The 14,188-nt window shown below is 45.6% G+C and overlaps 1 protein-coding gene across 1 annotated transcript; it reads right to left on the reverse strand.

Moving 5' to 3' along the window:
* Positions 1-845: 845 nt before the first annotated feature.
* Positions 846-1,796, reverse strand: LOC142007649 (olfactory receptor 52N4-like). Its single transcript, XM_074984337.1, has one exon. It carries the CDS (start codon positions 1,794-1,796, stop codon positions 846-848), a length of 951 nt encoding a protein of 316 aa, XP_074840438.1.
* Positions 1,797-14,188: the final 12,392 nt, after the last annotated feature.

Raw genomic sequence — 14,188 nt, forward strand, 5'->3', positions numbered from 1 at the left:
TCAGCACTGGTGAGGCCACATCTGAAATAAAAAGATGTATAAAAAGGATGTGGATGTACTGGAGAAGGTTCAGAGGAAGGCGACAAAAATAATTAACGGGCTGGGGCATGTAACCAATGAGGAGAGGCTGAGGGATTTGGGCTTGTTTAGTTTACAGAAGACAAGACAGGGTGATTTAATAGCAGCCTTCAACTTCCTGAAGGGGAGCTCTAAAGAGGATGATGGTAAACTGTGCTCAGTAGTGTCAGATAGCAGAACAAGGTACTGTGGTGTGAAGTTACAGAAAGAGAGGTTTTGGCTGGATATTAGGAAAAACTATTTCACCGGGAGGGTTGCCTACAGAGGTGGAGAATTCTCCATCCCTGGAAGTTTTAAACTCCGGGCTTGACAAGGCCCTGGCTGTGATTACTTAATTGGAGCTGATCTTCCTTGAAGCAGGGCGCTGGACTAAATGACCTCCTGAGGTCCCTTCCAGCCCTGTGATTCTATGAGAACATGAACCTTGAGAAAAACAGAAAGAATGGGCTTATTTCATGAAAAACCTCTTCACAGCAGAAACCTGCTGTATATCCTAGTGGCCTGGAAATCACGGCAAGACCAAGTGTAAGTAGGTGGGAGAGTGGGGGCTGAAAGAAATCAGGTGATGGTCAGAGAGAGTGAAGTCAACAAGAAAGAGAGAAGTGGTTGGTAATAGAGTGATAAGAATTTTCGAGTGAGGAACTTCTCGGACTGTGATCTTCCACAAGGCAGAGCTCAACCAAAGTGGGATGAACCAATCTTTATTTAAAGGGAAATTTTCCTTCCCCCTCTTGACAAGCAGTTTTCAAACTAATGTTCCCTGTCACTCACCTTCTGCATATGTATTTGCCCACTTTGTCACGAAGTTCTTTGGTTTTGACCCCATAAATAATAGGGTTGAGCATGGGGGCAAGGAGAAAACAGAGGTTAGCCAAAATGATGTGAATGTGTGGAGCAATGCCCTGACCAAACCGGTGTGTCAGAGAGGAGAAGATTGAGGGAACATGTGATGTCAATATTACACAGATATGAGCTGTGCAAGTGTTGAGGGCTTTCTGGTGGGCTTTCTTGGAGGAGATCTTCAGAAGAGCCCGTATGATCAGACCATATGAAAACGCAATGAGACTTAGATCTAACCCATTGACTACAATTACAATGACCAACCCATATATCCTGCTGACTGTGATGTCCCCACATGACATCTTTGCCACAGCCATGTTGTCACAGAAAGTATGAGGGATAATGCAGTTGGCACAGAAGGGCTGACTGCTCAGGAGTAGGGGCATGGGCAGAATGAAGAGAACAGCTCTTAGTAAACCCACTAGCCCTAGCTTAGCTATTCGTGCATTGGGGAGGATGGTGGTGTAACTCAGAGGGTTACATATGGCGACGCAGCGATCAAAGGCCATTGTCACGAGCACAGATGAGTGCATAACAGAAAACAAATGAAGGAAGAACATCTGGGTGAGGCAGCCATCCACAGTAATGCTTTTCAGATTGAACCAAAATATACAGAGTGCCTTTGGCAGTACGGTGGTAGATGTGCCAAGATCTGTTACCGCCAGCATGCAGAGAAGCAAGTACATTGGCTTGTGAAGGGTCTCTTCTTTGCCTACAACTGATATAACTGTGATGTTTCCCAAAAGGCTGATAATGTAGAACATAGAAAAGGGGATGGAAATCCAGAGGTGGGCCACTTCCAGGCCCGGGATGCCAATTAGGATGAATGTTGAAGGCCCAGAGGAGGTAAGGTTGGAAGGTTTCAGTAGGTTTTCCATTTCTCCGTCACGCTCAGAAATGCTCAAAGTATCTGTGAATGGAAACAAGCACACTTGGGGGAGTTACACAACAGATAACAAAATTCATGAGAAATATATTTTTATCAACCGACTAGAAAAGAAGGTGAGCACTGAGTTTTGAGCTTTAACATATGGCACCAGACAGAAGCAAACAGCTGTTCTTTGGTAGGGGACATGCCAGGTTTGACTTTGCCTCCCCATCTCCTCTCACTGCTCACCCCTTGAATCTCGCTTCTTAGCTAATACTCATTATTTTACCCCCTCTTTGCTGTATTTAAAAGAGTGATTAAATAGGTTTCTGTAGCTTATCACTTTCTGGAGACTGCAGTGCAAATAAGTGATGGTTACATAGACAGTCCCGCTTTCATCCCACAGTCTACTGCTAAGCCCTAAAATACAGCCACTTTTGTGCAAGTTTGTCAGACAGAGACAATCACCTGCAGACAATGCCTACCTGGGGAAGAGAAGAATCGGACTGACATAGCTAAACTGGTACACAGAAGTCACCTGCTATACTACTGACCCAACAAACAGAGCAATAAAATGTCTCTAGCCCAGGGGTTGAAAAAAATTGGCACACAGGTTGGATCCACCTCCCCAAGCCACTGGATTGAGCCCAAGGACCACCTCAGGCACAGAGCAGACAGCCACTACTTTAAGCAGCTTCCTTCTCCCTGTAGTTCTGTGATCCTGAGGCCAGGAAGGAGGGGGAGGTTCTGTGCACTGTTACCAACCACACGAAGAATATCTCAGATTCCACTGGCTAGTTTACAACTCCTTTCTGCACCCTACCTCCATGCCAGACCCCAAACCTCTTCCCTTGATATCATGGAATAGGAATCCCTTGAATACTTGCCAAATTCTGGGAGTGATCCTGTGGGGCAGACCAGTCCTCACAGACAGCCCTCCAGCCTAAAACAAATACTCACCAACAGCTTTACACTGCACAACATAAAAACTGGCTTGGAAGCAACCCTTGCAAGAAGCCCCATTGTCTACTCTGTACACATATCTACCTTAGTGACATCATCACAAGACCTGAATACATCAGATATAGCATGAACAGTCTGTTTACTTACACATCCACCAGTCTACTACCTATTTTAGAGAGTTTGTCTGCTTGATGAACAATGAACATGAACAATTCCTACTAAACCGTAAGAGCTAGGACAACTAAATTTAGTATACATCTTCCTCTAACTGTAAATGAAAGCTGTGTAAATTTTGAATAGTAACAGAGAGGAAGCCGTGATAGTCTATACACTATCAAAACAAAAAGCAGTCAAGTAGCACTTTAAAGACTAGCAAGCTAGTTTATTAGGTGAGCTTTCGTGGGACAGACCGACTTCTTCTGGCTATGGTCTGAAGAAGTGGGTCTGTCCCACGAAAGCTCACCTAATGAACTATTTTGCTAGTCTTTAAAGTGCTACTTGACTGCTTTTTGTTTTGATTGTGTAAATTTTGTTTGTGCCAGGAAAATGGGGTGCATCTAAAATGAGATTTCTGCTCCTAAAACCAAATAGAAAAGAAGAATAACCAACAAATGTAGTCTTCAAAACTGACACAAGTTAATGAATGTTGAAAGAGGCTGACCCAAAATGAGCTAAAACAAACAAGCAAACAAACCAAAACCAAAACAACAACAACAAAAAGTAGGAGATGCCAGGAACAGGATTGCTTGCTTTTCAATAAACCTTACAGAAAAGAGGTAAAACAGAGAAAAGTAGGTATCACTCTGTTTTATCACAGGTACATCAAAGGTTATGGTTTTATAACTAGAATAAAATGTTATTGGAAACTAGATTGACTATAGTTCATTTTGTTAAATTATAGCAAATCCTAAGAGTTTATACAAATGAAGAAAAAATTCATTTGATGGAGTTCCCATTTTAAAAAATGTAGTAAAATGTAAGTTGACAAGTTTTTTTTCTTTTTAAAAAAGAAATAAACAGTACAATTAATTTCATGAATAATAACACTACATTTTAGAAATAACTATATAAACAGGTAAATTTTCCTTTGTTTAAAAGAAAGAACAATAGAAACGTTTAAGGTCATTATGGACTCGAGCAGTGATTGTTAAATCGCCTAATGGTTTATACCATTATATGCCAGCAATGCCCATCTGCCATGTTCATTGGAAAAACTGCGCTGTCTCTGGGCCAAAGAATAAACGGACACAAATCAGACATCAAAAATGGTAACATACAAAAACCAGTGGGAGAGCACTTTAATCTCCCAGGACACACAGCTACTGACTTGCAAGTTGCCATTATTACAAAAAAAAAATCAAAAACAAACTGCAATGCAAAACCCCTGAGCTGGAATTCATATGCTAATTTGATGCCACCATAACGGGTCCGAATAGAAACAGAGAATGCCTTTCTTACTGCCTTTTTTATTTGACTTAAAGCACTGGTGGAGCATAGGTCATCTAGCAGTCTCCTCCTTTTCACTCTTCCATTTCATTAACTAATTTAACCTTCATTAATCTCAGTTTCTCACCACTGTGGGAGGGAAGCTATAATGACCCTGATTTGATTAGCACTGATATTACTCTCCCATCTTAGTATCCCTACCTTTCGTTCACTTCAGACTTTTGAGGAAGTGAGTGGTATCCCACAAAGCCTAATGCCCTAAGTGATATGTTAGTCTTTAAGATGCCAATGGACTTCAGGTTGTTTTGGTGAAGCAGATAGATACAGCTACCTCTCTGAAACCAGTATGAATTTGTTTTCCTCTTGTACTCGCGCCCTTTATAGTTTCAATTGAGGACTTCATTTACAGCATCTACCGTGACTATGAAGACCCACACGAGAGTGACAGTCCCTGCTGCATCTCTTGCAGATGTGGTGGGTGTCTGGCAACTCCTTAGTGTGTTTTCTGTGCACTCGCTTCTCCTCTGCTAGCTGTCTGATCCTCAACTCGCCCTTCTGAAAGCCCTTGTGTAACCCCTGCCTCCATCTGTTGCAGTCGTCTGCTAGTTCTTCCCAGTTGTCCAGCTCCATGTCTACCTCTCTGACGTCTCTCTTGCAGACATCTTTGTAGCGCAACTGGGGGTGTCCGGGAGGTCTTTTGCCAGAGGCTAGCTCACCATACAGGATGTTTTTTGGAATCCTTCCATTATTCATCCTGTGGACGTGGCCAAGCCAGCGGAGCCAAAGCTGCCTGAGGAGGGTGAGCATGGTTGGGATTCCAGCTTGCTCGAGGACGGCGGTGTTGGTCACTCTGTCCTTCCATGATATTGCAAGGATGCGCCTGAGGCAGAGCAAGTGGAAGACGTTCAGCCTCTTCTCCTGGCAGGCATACAGGGTCCAAGTCTCGCTGCCATAAAGGAGGGTGCTGATGATGCAGGCTCTGTGTACCCCGAATCACAGTGCGGATTCCTCACAGAGAGGTCTACCATTGACATGGTCTTCTCTCTAAGGCAGCTGCAGGAGAAGTGCAGGGAGCAGAGGAAGCCACTCTACATAGCCTTCATCAACCTGACCAAGGCCTTTGACTTGGTCAGCAGGGATGGTCTATTCCAACTGCTCTACAAGATAATCTGTCCTCCACGGTTACTCAAGATGATCCAGTCATTCCACGAAGACATGAGAGGAACCATCCAATATGACAGCGCATTATCAGATGCTTTCAGAATCAAGAGCAGCGTCAAACAAGGATGCATGCTTGCTCCGACATTGTTCGGGATCTTCCTCACACTCCTCCTGAAGCATGCCTTTGGATCTTCAACAGAGGGCATCTTGCTGCACACAAGACCATGCCTACACTTGGCCAAAATTTTGAAAAGGCCACGCTAATGGCCAAATCAGAGAATACTAATGAGATGCTGAAATGAATAGTCAACACCTGGGTAGCATGTTGCTGGACGTTTTGATAGTGGCTTCTCTATACAGGGCCCTTTCTGAAAGGACACCGCAAAATTGAAATTCTGATAGGAATAAGTGGATTTCGACACTTGCAGGGCCCTTTTGAAAAAGGCCCCATGTAGACCAGCCACGTGCAATTATAATACAGAACTTTTGAAGTTCCGTGTCTGGCAGAATGCTAATGAGGCACTGAATATTCATTTCAGTGTCTCATTAGTATTCTCCGATTTAGCCATTAGCAAGGCCCTTTCCAAATTTTGGCCAAGTGTAGACACAGCCAAAGAAATTTATTAACTGCAAGTTGGGTTTCTCATATTTCCATACACAGCTGAGGAATCACATTTTCCTGGGTCTAGTCCTTTCCCAAATCCAGTCTTTGTATCTCAAGTTTCTCCAGAAGTCATCTGGTGTGGAAACTGCAGAACCATTATGTATGTCACTCCCTGTCTCTACAGCTTTAACATATTCCAGGGACACTCTGTTTCAAAACTTGGTTTTCAGATGAGTTGTAGGAAAAGTACTGAGTCTCCAGGTTGGAATCAAGCATTATTTACCTGGTTTCACGACACCACAGACTCAAAGTATCCATAACTTATAGGCTGCCAGGAATGTTCTCAAGAAGGCTCACCAGATAGGATATAAGTTTCTCCTCAGGTCTACTGTGGTCCCTAATGACTTCTGCACCTGAACAAGGCCTTCACAGTCAGCTACAAAGACTTCCCTATTGGTTGTAACTGAGCTGTAACTACATTTGAAATACATAGTCAATGGTCATAACCTCAGGTACAGGAGGGATACATGCATACAAATGGGATCATCATATTCTGAAAATCATAAAAGTTTAAATGACATTTTTCATGACCTCTCTTACCTGGGGGTTACATCTACACTAGCACACTATGTCGAAGTAGCCTATTTCGATGTAACAACATCGAAATAGGCTACTTCGAAGCATATCCTCTACATTTCCTCCAGGGCTGGTGCCATTGATGTTCAACGTCAACGTAGCGACATAGAATGTCGAAAGGAGCTGCCCCGAAAGGAAATGTGAAGTGAATACACACACAAGCGCTCCCTAGTGAAATAAGGGGCCAGCAAAGCCCCAAGCCGCTTCCTTAAAGGGCCCCTCCCAGACACACTCACCCTGCACAGCATGAGATCCACGGAGCTGACAACCGGTTGCAGACCCTGTGCACACAGCATGGACCCCCGGCTGCAGCAGCAGCAGCAGCAGCAGCCAGAAGCCCTGGGCTAAGGGCTGCTGCACACTGTGACCATAGAGCACCGCAGGGGCTGGACAGAGCGTCTCTCAACCCCTCAGCTGATGGCCGCCATGGAGGACCCCACTATTTCGACGTAGCAGGACGCAGATCGTCTAACTACACCCTACTTCGATGTTGAACATTGAAGTAAGGCACTATTCCCATCTTCGGATAGGAATAGTGATTTCGACTTCTTGCCGCTTAAAGTCGATTTCAACATCGAAATAGCTCACTGCATGTGTAGACACGACATGTACTATTTCGACATTGTGCCAGCTACTTTGAAGTAGCCGGCTAGTGTAGATGCACCCGAGATATGGCATAATGATGATAATATAACTATGAAGAACGGGTTGCAGTGTGAAACAAAGGCCAATGGGTTTTTCTACTGCTGACATGACTGATGTTAAATGACAACAACTGGAAAAAAAGAACTGAATAAAGTTTATGACACCCAAGCTGCAGTTCTTTGTCTTGCCAGGGCAAAGAGACCATGACACCCACCCCAATGGATGTGGAGCCAGGAGAGTGCCCAGTGATGGCCTTGGACCAATAAACACAAGACAAACAATTAATTTCAGCAGGGCTGCCACCTGTCCATGTACATACAACTCCCCACCACCAACACCCCCTTCCTCTCGCAGCAACCCTCATAGCTATCTGCTTCTGCATGTACAACCCTGCCTGCTGCTACAACCCCCAGCAATGTCCACAAGTCTGAGTACACTCTCCCACTTCCTCTATAACCCTGAATGCCAGATTCTTGTCCATATACAACCCCAACCCACTTCAAAACTTCCAGTCCTGCCACACTGAGATACCCCTCACATAGAACCAGAACCAGGTGCCATTCCCCAGAGCCACAGCTCAAAGAAATGACTCCTTAAACTAGCTTAAACACAGGGTCTGCCTGCCCTAAGGAAAGGGAGAGACCAGCCTGAAGTGGCATTCTAGGTGCAAAGGGAACCCCAGCAGCAGCTTAGCCGACGCAGACAAGGAGAGGGAGCAAATCCGGCAGGCGGGAGAGATGACACAGAGACTAAAAGGAACCAGGTTGAATAACTATTCCTTCAAATGGCACAAAGCTTTAACATATTCCATCCCAGTAGAGACCCAGACAAGCTTTCCTGGGCTGCTTTTGCGTGTGGGGAATCACTGACGTTTCACAAGCATCTTGTGGGTTTGCTCACTTCATCCTGGTTCCAGCCCTTCCTCCAATCCTATTCAGGGGTGGTCAGCTTGGTGAAGAGCGTCACAGCCAATCTGCTCCACTGTGGTCCATGTTAGGTTATAGTCTGTCATCTGACCGTGACAGGATATTTTACCATCGTTCACTGGCGTATGAAGGAGTTTCCCCTTCGAACACACACACACATACACAAACACACACACATACACAAACACACTCATGCACACACACACACACACACACACACACACAGAGCCTGTGCACCTCTGGTTTCCCTTCCACCCTCTCACTCGCTTAGTGAGATTTCCAATACTATGTGGTTTCCCCTTGGCCAGGACTGCAGTTTTAATATTAGTGGCTTTTGGGCCTTCTCTTTTTCTCCAGAACCAGTGATTCAGGAGTGCAGAAACAAAGAGAAGTCCTGTGGCATCGCATGGGACTAACAGATTTTTAGAGCCTAAGCTTTCATGGGCAAATACCCACTTTGTCAGGAGCACAGAGAGAGAAGACCTTTCTCCCTCTCTTCAGAATCAGCACCTTAATTACTGATAACCTTTAACTCTTAAGTATGAGATGCCAGTAATTTCCCAGTCAATTCATCTTTCCTTCCAGGCCACAGGATGACTCCAGCTGAAGTCGGAGGAGGTTCACAGTGAGGGTAAACCAAGACATTTAGGTAATCCCCTTTAGGTCGATTTAATGCGATCTCAGTTCAGTTTAAAACTTAATGTGTATTTTTAGGCTCCAAGTTTACAAAAAAACCCATGGGTTTGCTCCTGCTAGAGAAAGTCCTATTCTGTTAGAGGGCTTACAGTGTCTGAAGGAAACTCCCAATATATGTGGCATTCTGAGATCAGGCAGGAACGTTATCAGTTCATGAGGTCCCTGATTTTGTCCTCAGGGAGTGCAGTGACAATTATTTGGGCAGAATGGGAATGCAGAATCAGGCCAGTGTGTCTCTGTTCTTGTTGTGAACCCTCTGGTAACACAGACACCCACTGCTGCAGCTTTGGCTGCAAAGCCAGTGAGGCTGCTGATTTGGAATACTTGAGTGAACCCGAGCACCATACTATCCCCCAAAAGGAAGTTACTGAAACCTACAGAAGAACAAACTAAGAGACAAGGAATTGATCTCAGAAACAAATATTTCTCCAAACTTTTTCTAATACATGTACAGTTCCATTTCAAGAAGGCAAATCCCTTCCCTTTCTGACAACAGTAACGAGTTCAACTCTCTGTCCCGATGAATTTCTGCTCAGAGTGTTCATGATAGGAATGGTGGAACCCTTCCTGAGCCCTTATCCCTTATCCTTAACTGTAATACAGAAAAAAGGCAACTTACGGAAATCACACTTGGCAAAGGGAGCAAATCTCCTCACGGTAACAGGAAGGCAGAGGCCTGAGAGTCAGTGTTTGAATCTCACACATCTGATACTCACCATACAGGGTTGTCGCATTTATCTTTCCCATGGACAGTCTCTGTGGACTGTCAGGTTTGGCAGCAGAAAATAGACCCTGGGGAACTGCAGCGTGAGAACATCCCCTGGGAGGTGAAGAAACCATTTGTTGAGACAAAGGTAGAAATTCTCCATGGCAACTGAATTTTACAGAGTGTTCAGACTCGCAACTAATGATGGCTTTATTTTTCTGTGCGTAATGTTCTGCCACCTGCAGTATGTGTGGGGATGCTGCCACTAGAAAAGGCAGCAAAATCATCTTTTTGAATGATCATAGAAGCATGAGGCTACATATTGCCCTTGTCAATGAAATAGCCAGTCCTTTAATTCTGAAAAAAACATTGAAAGTTTGTGGAGGTGAAATGACACGGTCCTGAATTGTTGCAAACCGAGGGGAGTGGAAAAAGGATTTCTTTTCCCAGTGATCCATCTCCTCTCATCCCTTCTTATCTTCTGACAAACAGTGGGTAGGAACACTTCAAAGTGTGGTTTTGCATCCCTGTTTGTGCTGGCTTCTGCCCCATCATTCTGCATGAGATGAGGGTCTGGGATACTTGGGTCCCTCAATTCTTTTGGTTAATCCAACTGGAGAATGAGCTATGATTTGGCCACCGGCACCCAAGGGAAAGAGACTTTTTACATTACCCAAGGAAGACAAGCTTGTCAGAAAATCCCTGACTGCCTTGTGGGAAGGTTTGGGAGATCCAAAGGCTATGGGAGGAAACCCAGACGGAAAATCCAGAGTGGAGATCCTAAGGCGGTTAGCAGAGAGGATTCATCAAACCTGCTTTCCGGAACCTCCTTGCAGTCACCTCAGTTCCAAATGTACCAACTTCTGTCTTTCCTTTGGATTTAACTGGGGTGACCAAGTGAGGGATAGAGCCACATGTCAATGCACTTACTCCAAACACTAGCCCAGGCAAAGCAGCCTGCCAGAGAGCCCCAGATGGAGAGGGCACTCCATCCTTGCTGACAGCATAGAGACAACATGGGAAGTGGCTGTTATCTGCTATAATCTCTCCTCAGCTGATGAAGAACAGGATGCCAAGGGTCACTTTCATCACTGGGAGGAGTCTTTGTGCTCAACTGGTCAGCTACACCCCACCTCTAGCTGAGCAGCCCCCGGTCAATAAGGTGCTGACCTGCCCCATCTGCTTTACTCATTGGGTGCATGGAGATAAACCAAAAATCAAAAAGTAGATGTGAATTGCTTACCCACAATAAAACAAACAAATAAATCAATTTCCCTTTGGCTTGGGCGTTGGAATGTGCGGACCATATGTCCAGGATTTGAATCTGTCCATGTCCTTGCAAACACTGACTCAATATGCAAAAGAGGAGTCAGATTAACAGCTGCACAAACAGAATGTTGGCATCACTGGTCTCCAAGAAACCAGGCTGGCAGATGCTGGGTCAGTGAAAGAAACCAACTATATTTTCTTCTGGAAGGACTTGAGTTCAGAGCACACCCCATCTACAGAGTTGGATTTCATGTTCAGAGCAATTTGCTGAAATCTATCAATAAGCCCACAGCTGAATCCAAATGTATTATATTCCTGAAACTCTGCACCAGGTCAGGATATGTCAACATCACTAGTGCTTATGCACCAACATTGGCATCATGCGCTGAAGACAAGGACTGTTTTTTGGGAAAAAGGGGTGTCTGGAAGGAGGACTTCCTTCAGGAGACCCTCTGGGGGCCACTCTTCTACATGCTTTTGCTCAGCTCTGGCACCTCAGAGGTGAAGCTCCTTCACACTGTCCCAACACCTGTCAGCAGTCTGCTCCAGCTCCCAGAGCTGCCTCATCATTATTGTTCTGCCTCCAGATGAGGTGTGACTCTTCCTTCTCCCTGCACTTTGGCAGCTGTATTCATAGCTCCAAAGTCACTTTAAATCTGACCCCAAAATACAGATTTTGTTTTAATTCATATATTGTTCAATACATCAAAGAGTAAAGAGAGGATTCGTTAGATATCTAGTACAGATACAATTAAAAAATAGCTACAAGCCCCAGCAGGAGTTTGTTTGCATTAGTAACACAGTTATGACAATGAAATTCAAAACCCAAACCCCACTTCTGGAATTTGTATCCCCATTGATGGTTGGCAGGTACATCAAACAAAATCAGAGAATGACACTAGTAGAGGTTGAACCTCTCTCATCCAGCACCATCGGGAACTGAGGGGTTCTGGACAAGAGAATTTACTGGACCTCAGGGGGTCAATATAGTAGGCATCCTTCAGTCTGCATAGACTATGCATCACACCCTTTATAGTTTCAACTGAGGACTTCATTTACAGCATCTACTATGACTATGAAGACCCACATGAGAGTGACAGTCCTTGCTGCATCTCTTGCAGATGTGGTGGGTGTCTGGCAACTCCTTAGTGTGCTTTCTGTGCGCTCGCTTCTCCTTTGCTAGCTGTCTCATCCTCATCTCACCCTTCTGAAGGCCCTTGTGTAACCCCTGCCTCCATCTGTTGCAGTCGTCTGCTAGTTCTTCCCAGTTGTCCAGCTCCATGTCTACCTCTCTGAGGTCTCTCTTGCAGACAGCTTTGTAGCGCAACTGGGGGCGTCCGGGAGGTCTTTTGCCAGAGGCTAGCTCACCATACAGGATGTCTTTTGGGATCCTTCCATCATTCATCCTGTGGACGTGGCCAAGCCAGCGGAGCCAACGCTGCCTGAGGAGGGTGTGCATGGTTGGGGTTCCAGCTTGCTCGAGGACGGCAGTGTTGGTCACTCTGTCCTTCCATGATATTGCAAGGATGTGCCTGAGGCAGCGCAAGTGGAAGACGTTCAGCCTCTTCTCCTGGCGCGCATACAGGGTCCAAGTCTCGCTGCCATAAAGGAGGGTGCTGAGGATGCAGGCTCTGTAGACTTGCACTTTGGTGTGAGTGTACAGTTTGTTGTTATTCCACACTCTCTTGCTGAGTCTGGACAGAGTTGTGGCCTCTTTTCCAATCCTCCTATTTAGCTCAGTGTCCAACGACAGGGTGTCAGTGATGGTGGACCCAAGGTAAACGAACTCGTGGACGACCTCTAACGTACAGTTGTCAATGCTCATTGATGGGGATTCAACAACATCCTTACCGAGTATGTTTGTCCTCTTTAGGCTGATGGTAAGCCCAAAGTCCTTGCATGCTTTGGAGAACAGATCCAGCAGTTTTTGAAGCTGGTCTTCTGTGTGAGACACCACAGCAGCATCGTCTGCGAACAGCATGTCTCTGATGAGGACTTCCCGCACCTTAGACTTAGCTTTCATCCTTGCAAGGTTAAACAGTTTCCCATCAGATCTTGTGTGCAGCCGCACCAGAAATAAAAGATAAGTTCTATGACGTGCTTAGTGCTGCTGTAGTGCAAATACCTGCTCGTGAACAACTGTACATCTTGGGTGACATCAGTGCAAGAGTTGGAGCTGATTGGGCCTCATCGCCTTCCTGCTTAAGACACTTCGGTGTGGGAAAAATGAATGACAATGGACAGCGTCTCCTCAAACTGTGCACATACCACCATCTGTGCATCACAAACACATTCTTCCAAATGAAGCCACAGCACAGAGTGTTCTGGAGACACCCATGCTCAAAGCATTGGCATCAACTAGACGTGGTCATCACTAGGTGTAATAACCTCAGAAACATCCTTCTGACAAGCAGCTATCATAGTGCTGACTGTGATACAGATCACTTGCTAGTTTGCTCCAAGCTCAAGCTGAGACCCAAGAAGCTGTACCACTCTAAACCTGCTGGAAGGCCCCGCATTTATGCCAGAAAGACGGCAAACTCGGAGAAAGCTGAAAAGTTCAGAGACACCCTCCAGGAAAATCTGCTCAGCTGCCCTGGGGGCACCAATGTAACTTCCAAATGGCAACATCTGAGGGATACAGTTTACAACACGGCCTTGTCGGTGTTTGGAAGAAGAGCTAGAAACACGAACGACTGGTTCGAAGCTAACTCCGATGAGATGATTCCAGTCATTGAAAAGAAGCGCGCTGCACTCATGGAGTACAAACGCTCACCAAGCCAGAGTACCCAGCAAACACTTAGAGCGGCCAGAAGAACAGTACAGCAGACAACCAGGCACTGTGCCAACAACCACTGGCTCCAGCTATGCAGCAGCATGCAGACTTGTGCTGACTTTGGTAATCTCAGAGGAATGTACGAGGGTATGAGGAAGGCATTAGGACCCATCCAGAACAAGATGGCACCTCTGAAATCCAAATCTGGTGAAGTCATCGCTGACAAAGCCAAACAGACGGAGCGCTGGGTTGAGCACTACTCTAAGCTGTACTCACGCGAGAACGTTGTGGGTGACGCAGCCCTTGATGTCGTCGAGCTCCTACCAGTAATGGACGAACTGGATCAAGAACCAACTGTGGATGAACTGAAGAGAGCCATCGACAGGATTGCAGCAGGAAAGGCCCCTGGCCAGGATGGTATACCACCAGAGATAATCAAGTGTGCCGCGGACACCCTCCTAGAAACACTACATGAGCTACTGTGCCTGTGCTGGAAAAAGGGTGAGGTTCCACAGGATATGCATGACACTATCATTGTAACGTTGTATAAGAACAAAGGAGACAGATGCAAGTG

This window comes from Carettochelys insculpta, chromosome 1, assembly GCF_033958435.1.
Source record: "Carettochelys insculpta isolate YL-2023 chromosome 1, ASM3395843v1, whole genome shotgun sequence".
NCBI classification, from domain to species: Eukaryota; Metazoa; Chordata; order Testudines; family Carettochelyidae; genus Carettochelys; species Carettochelys insculpta.

Bases quoted from the DNA above. Each gene is read 5' to 3' on its own strand.
- LOC142007649 (XM_074984337.1), bottom strand. From the start codon at position 1,796: ATGGAAAACCTACTGAAACCTTCCAACCTTACCTCCTCTGGGCCTTCA.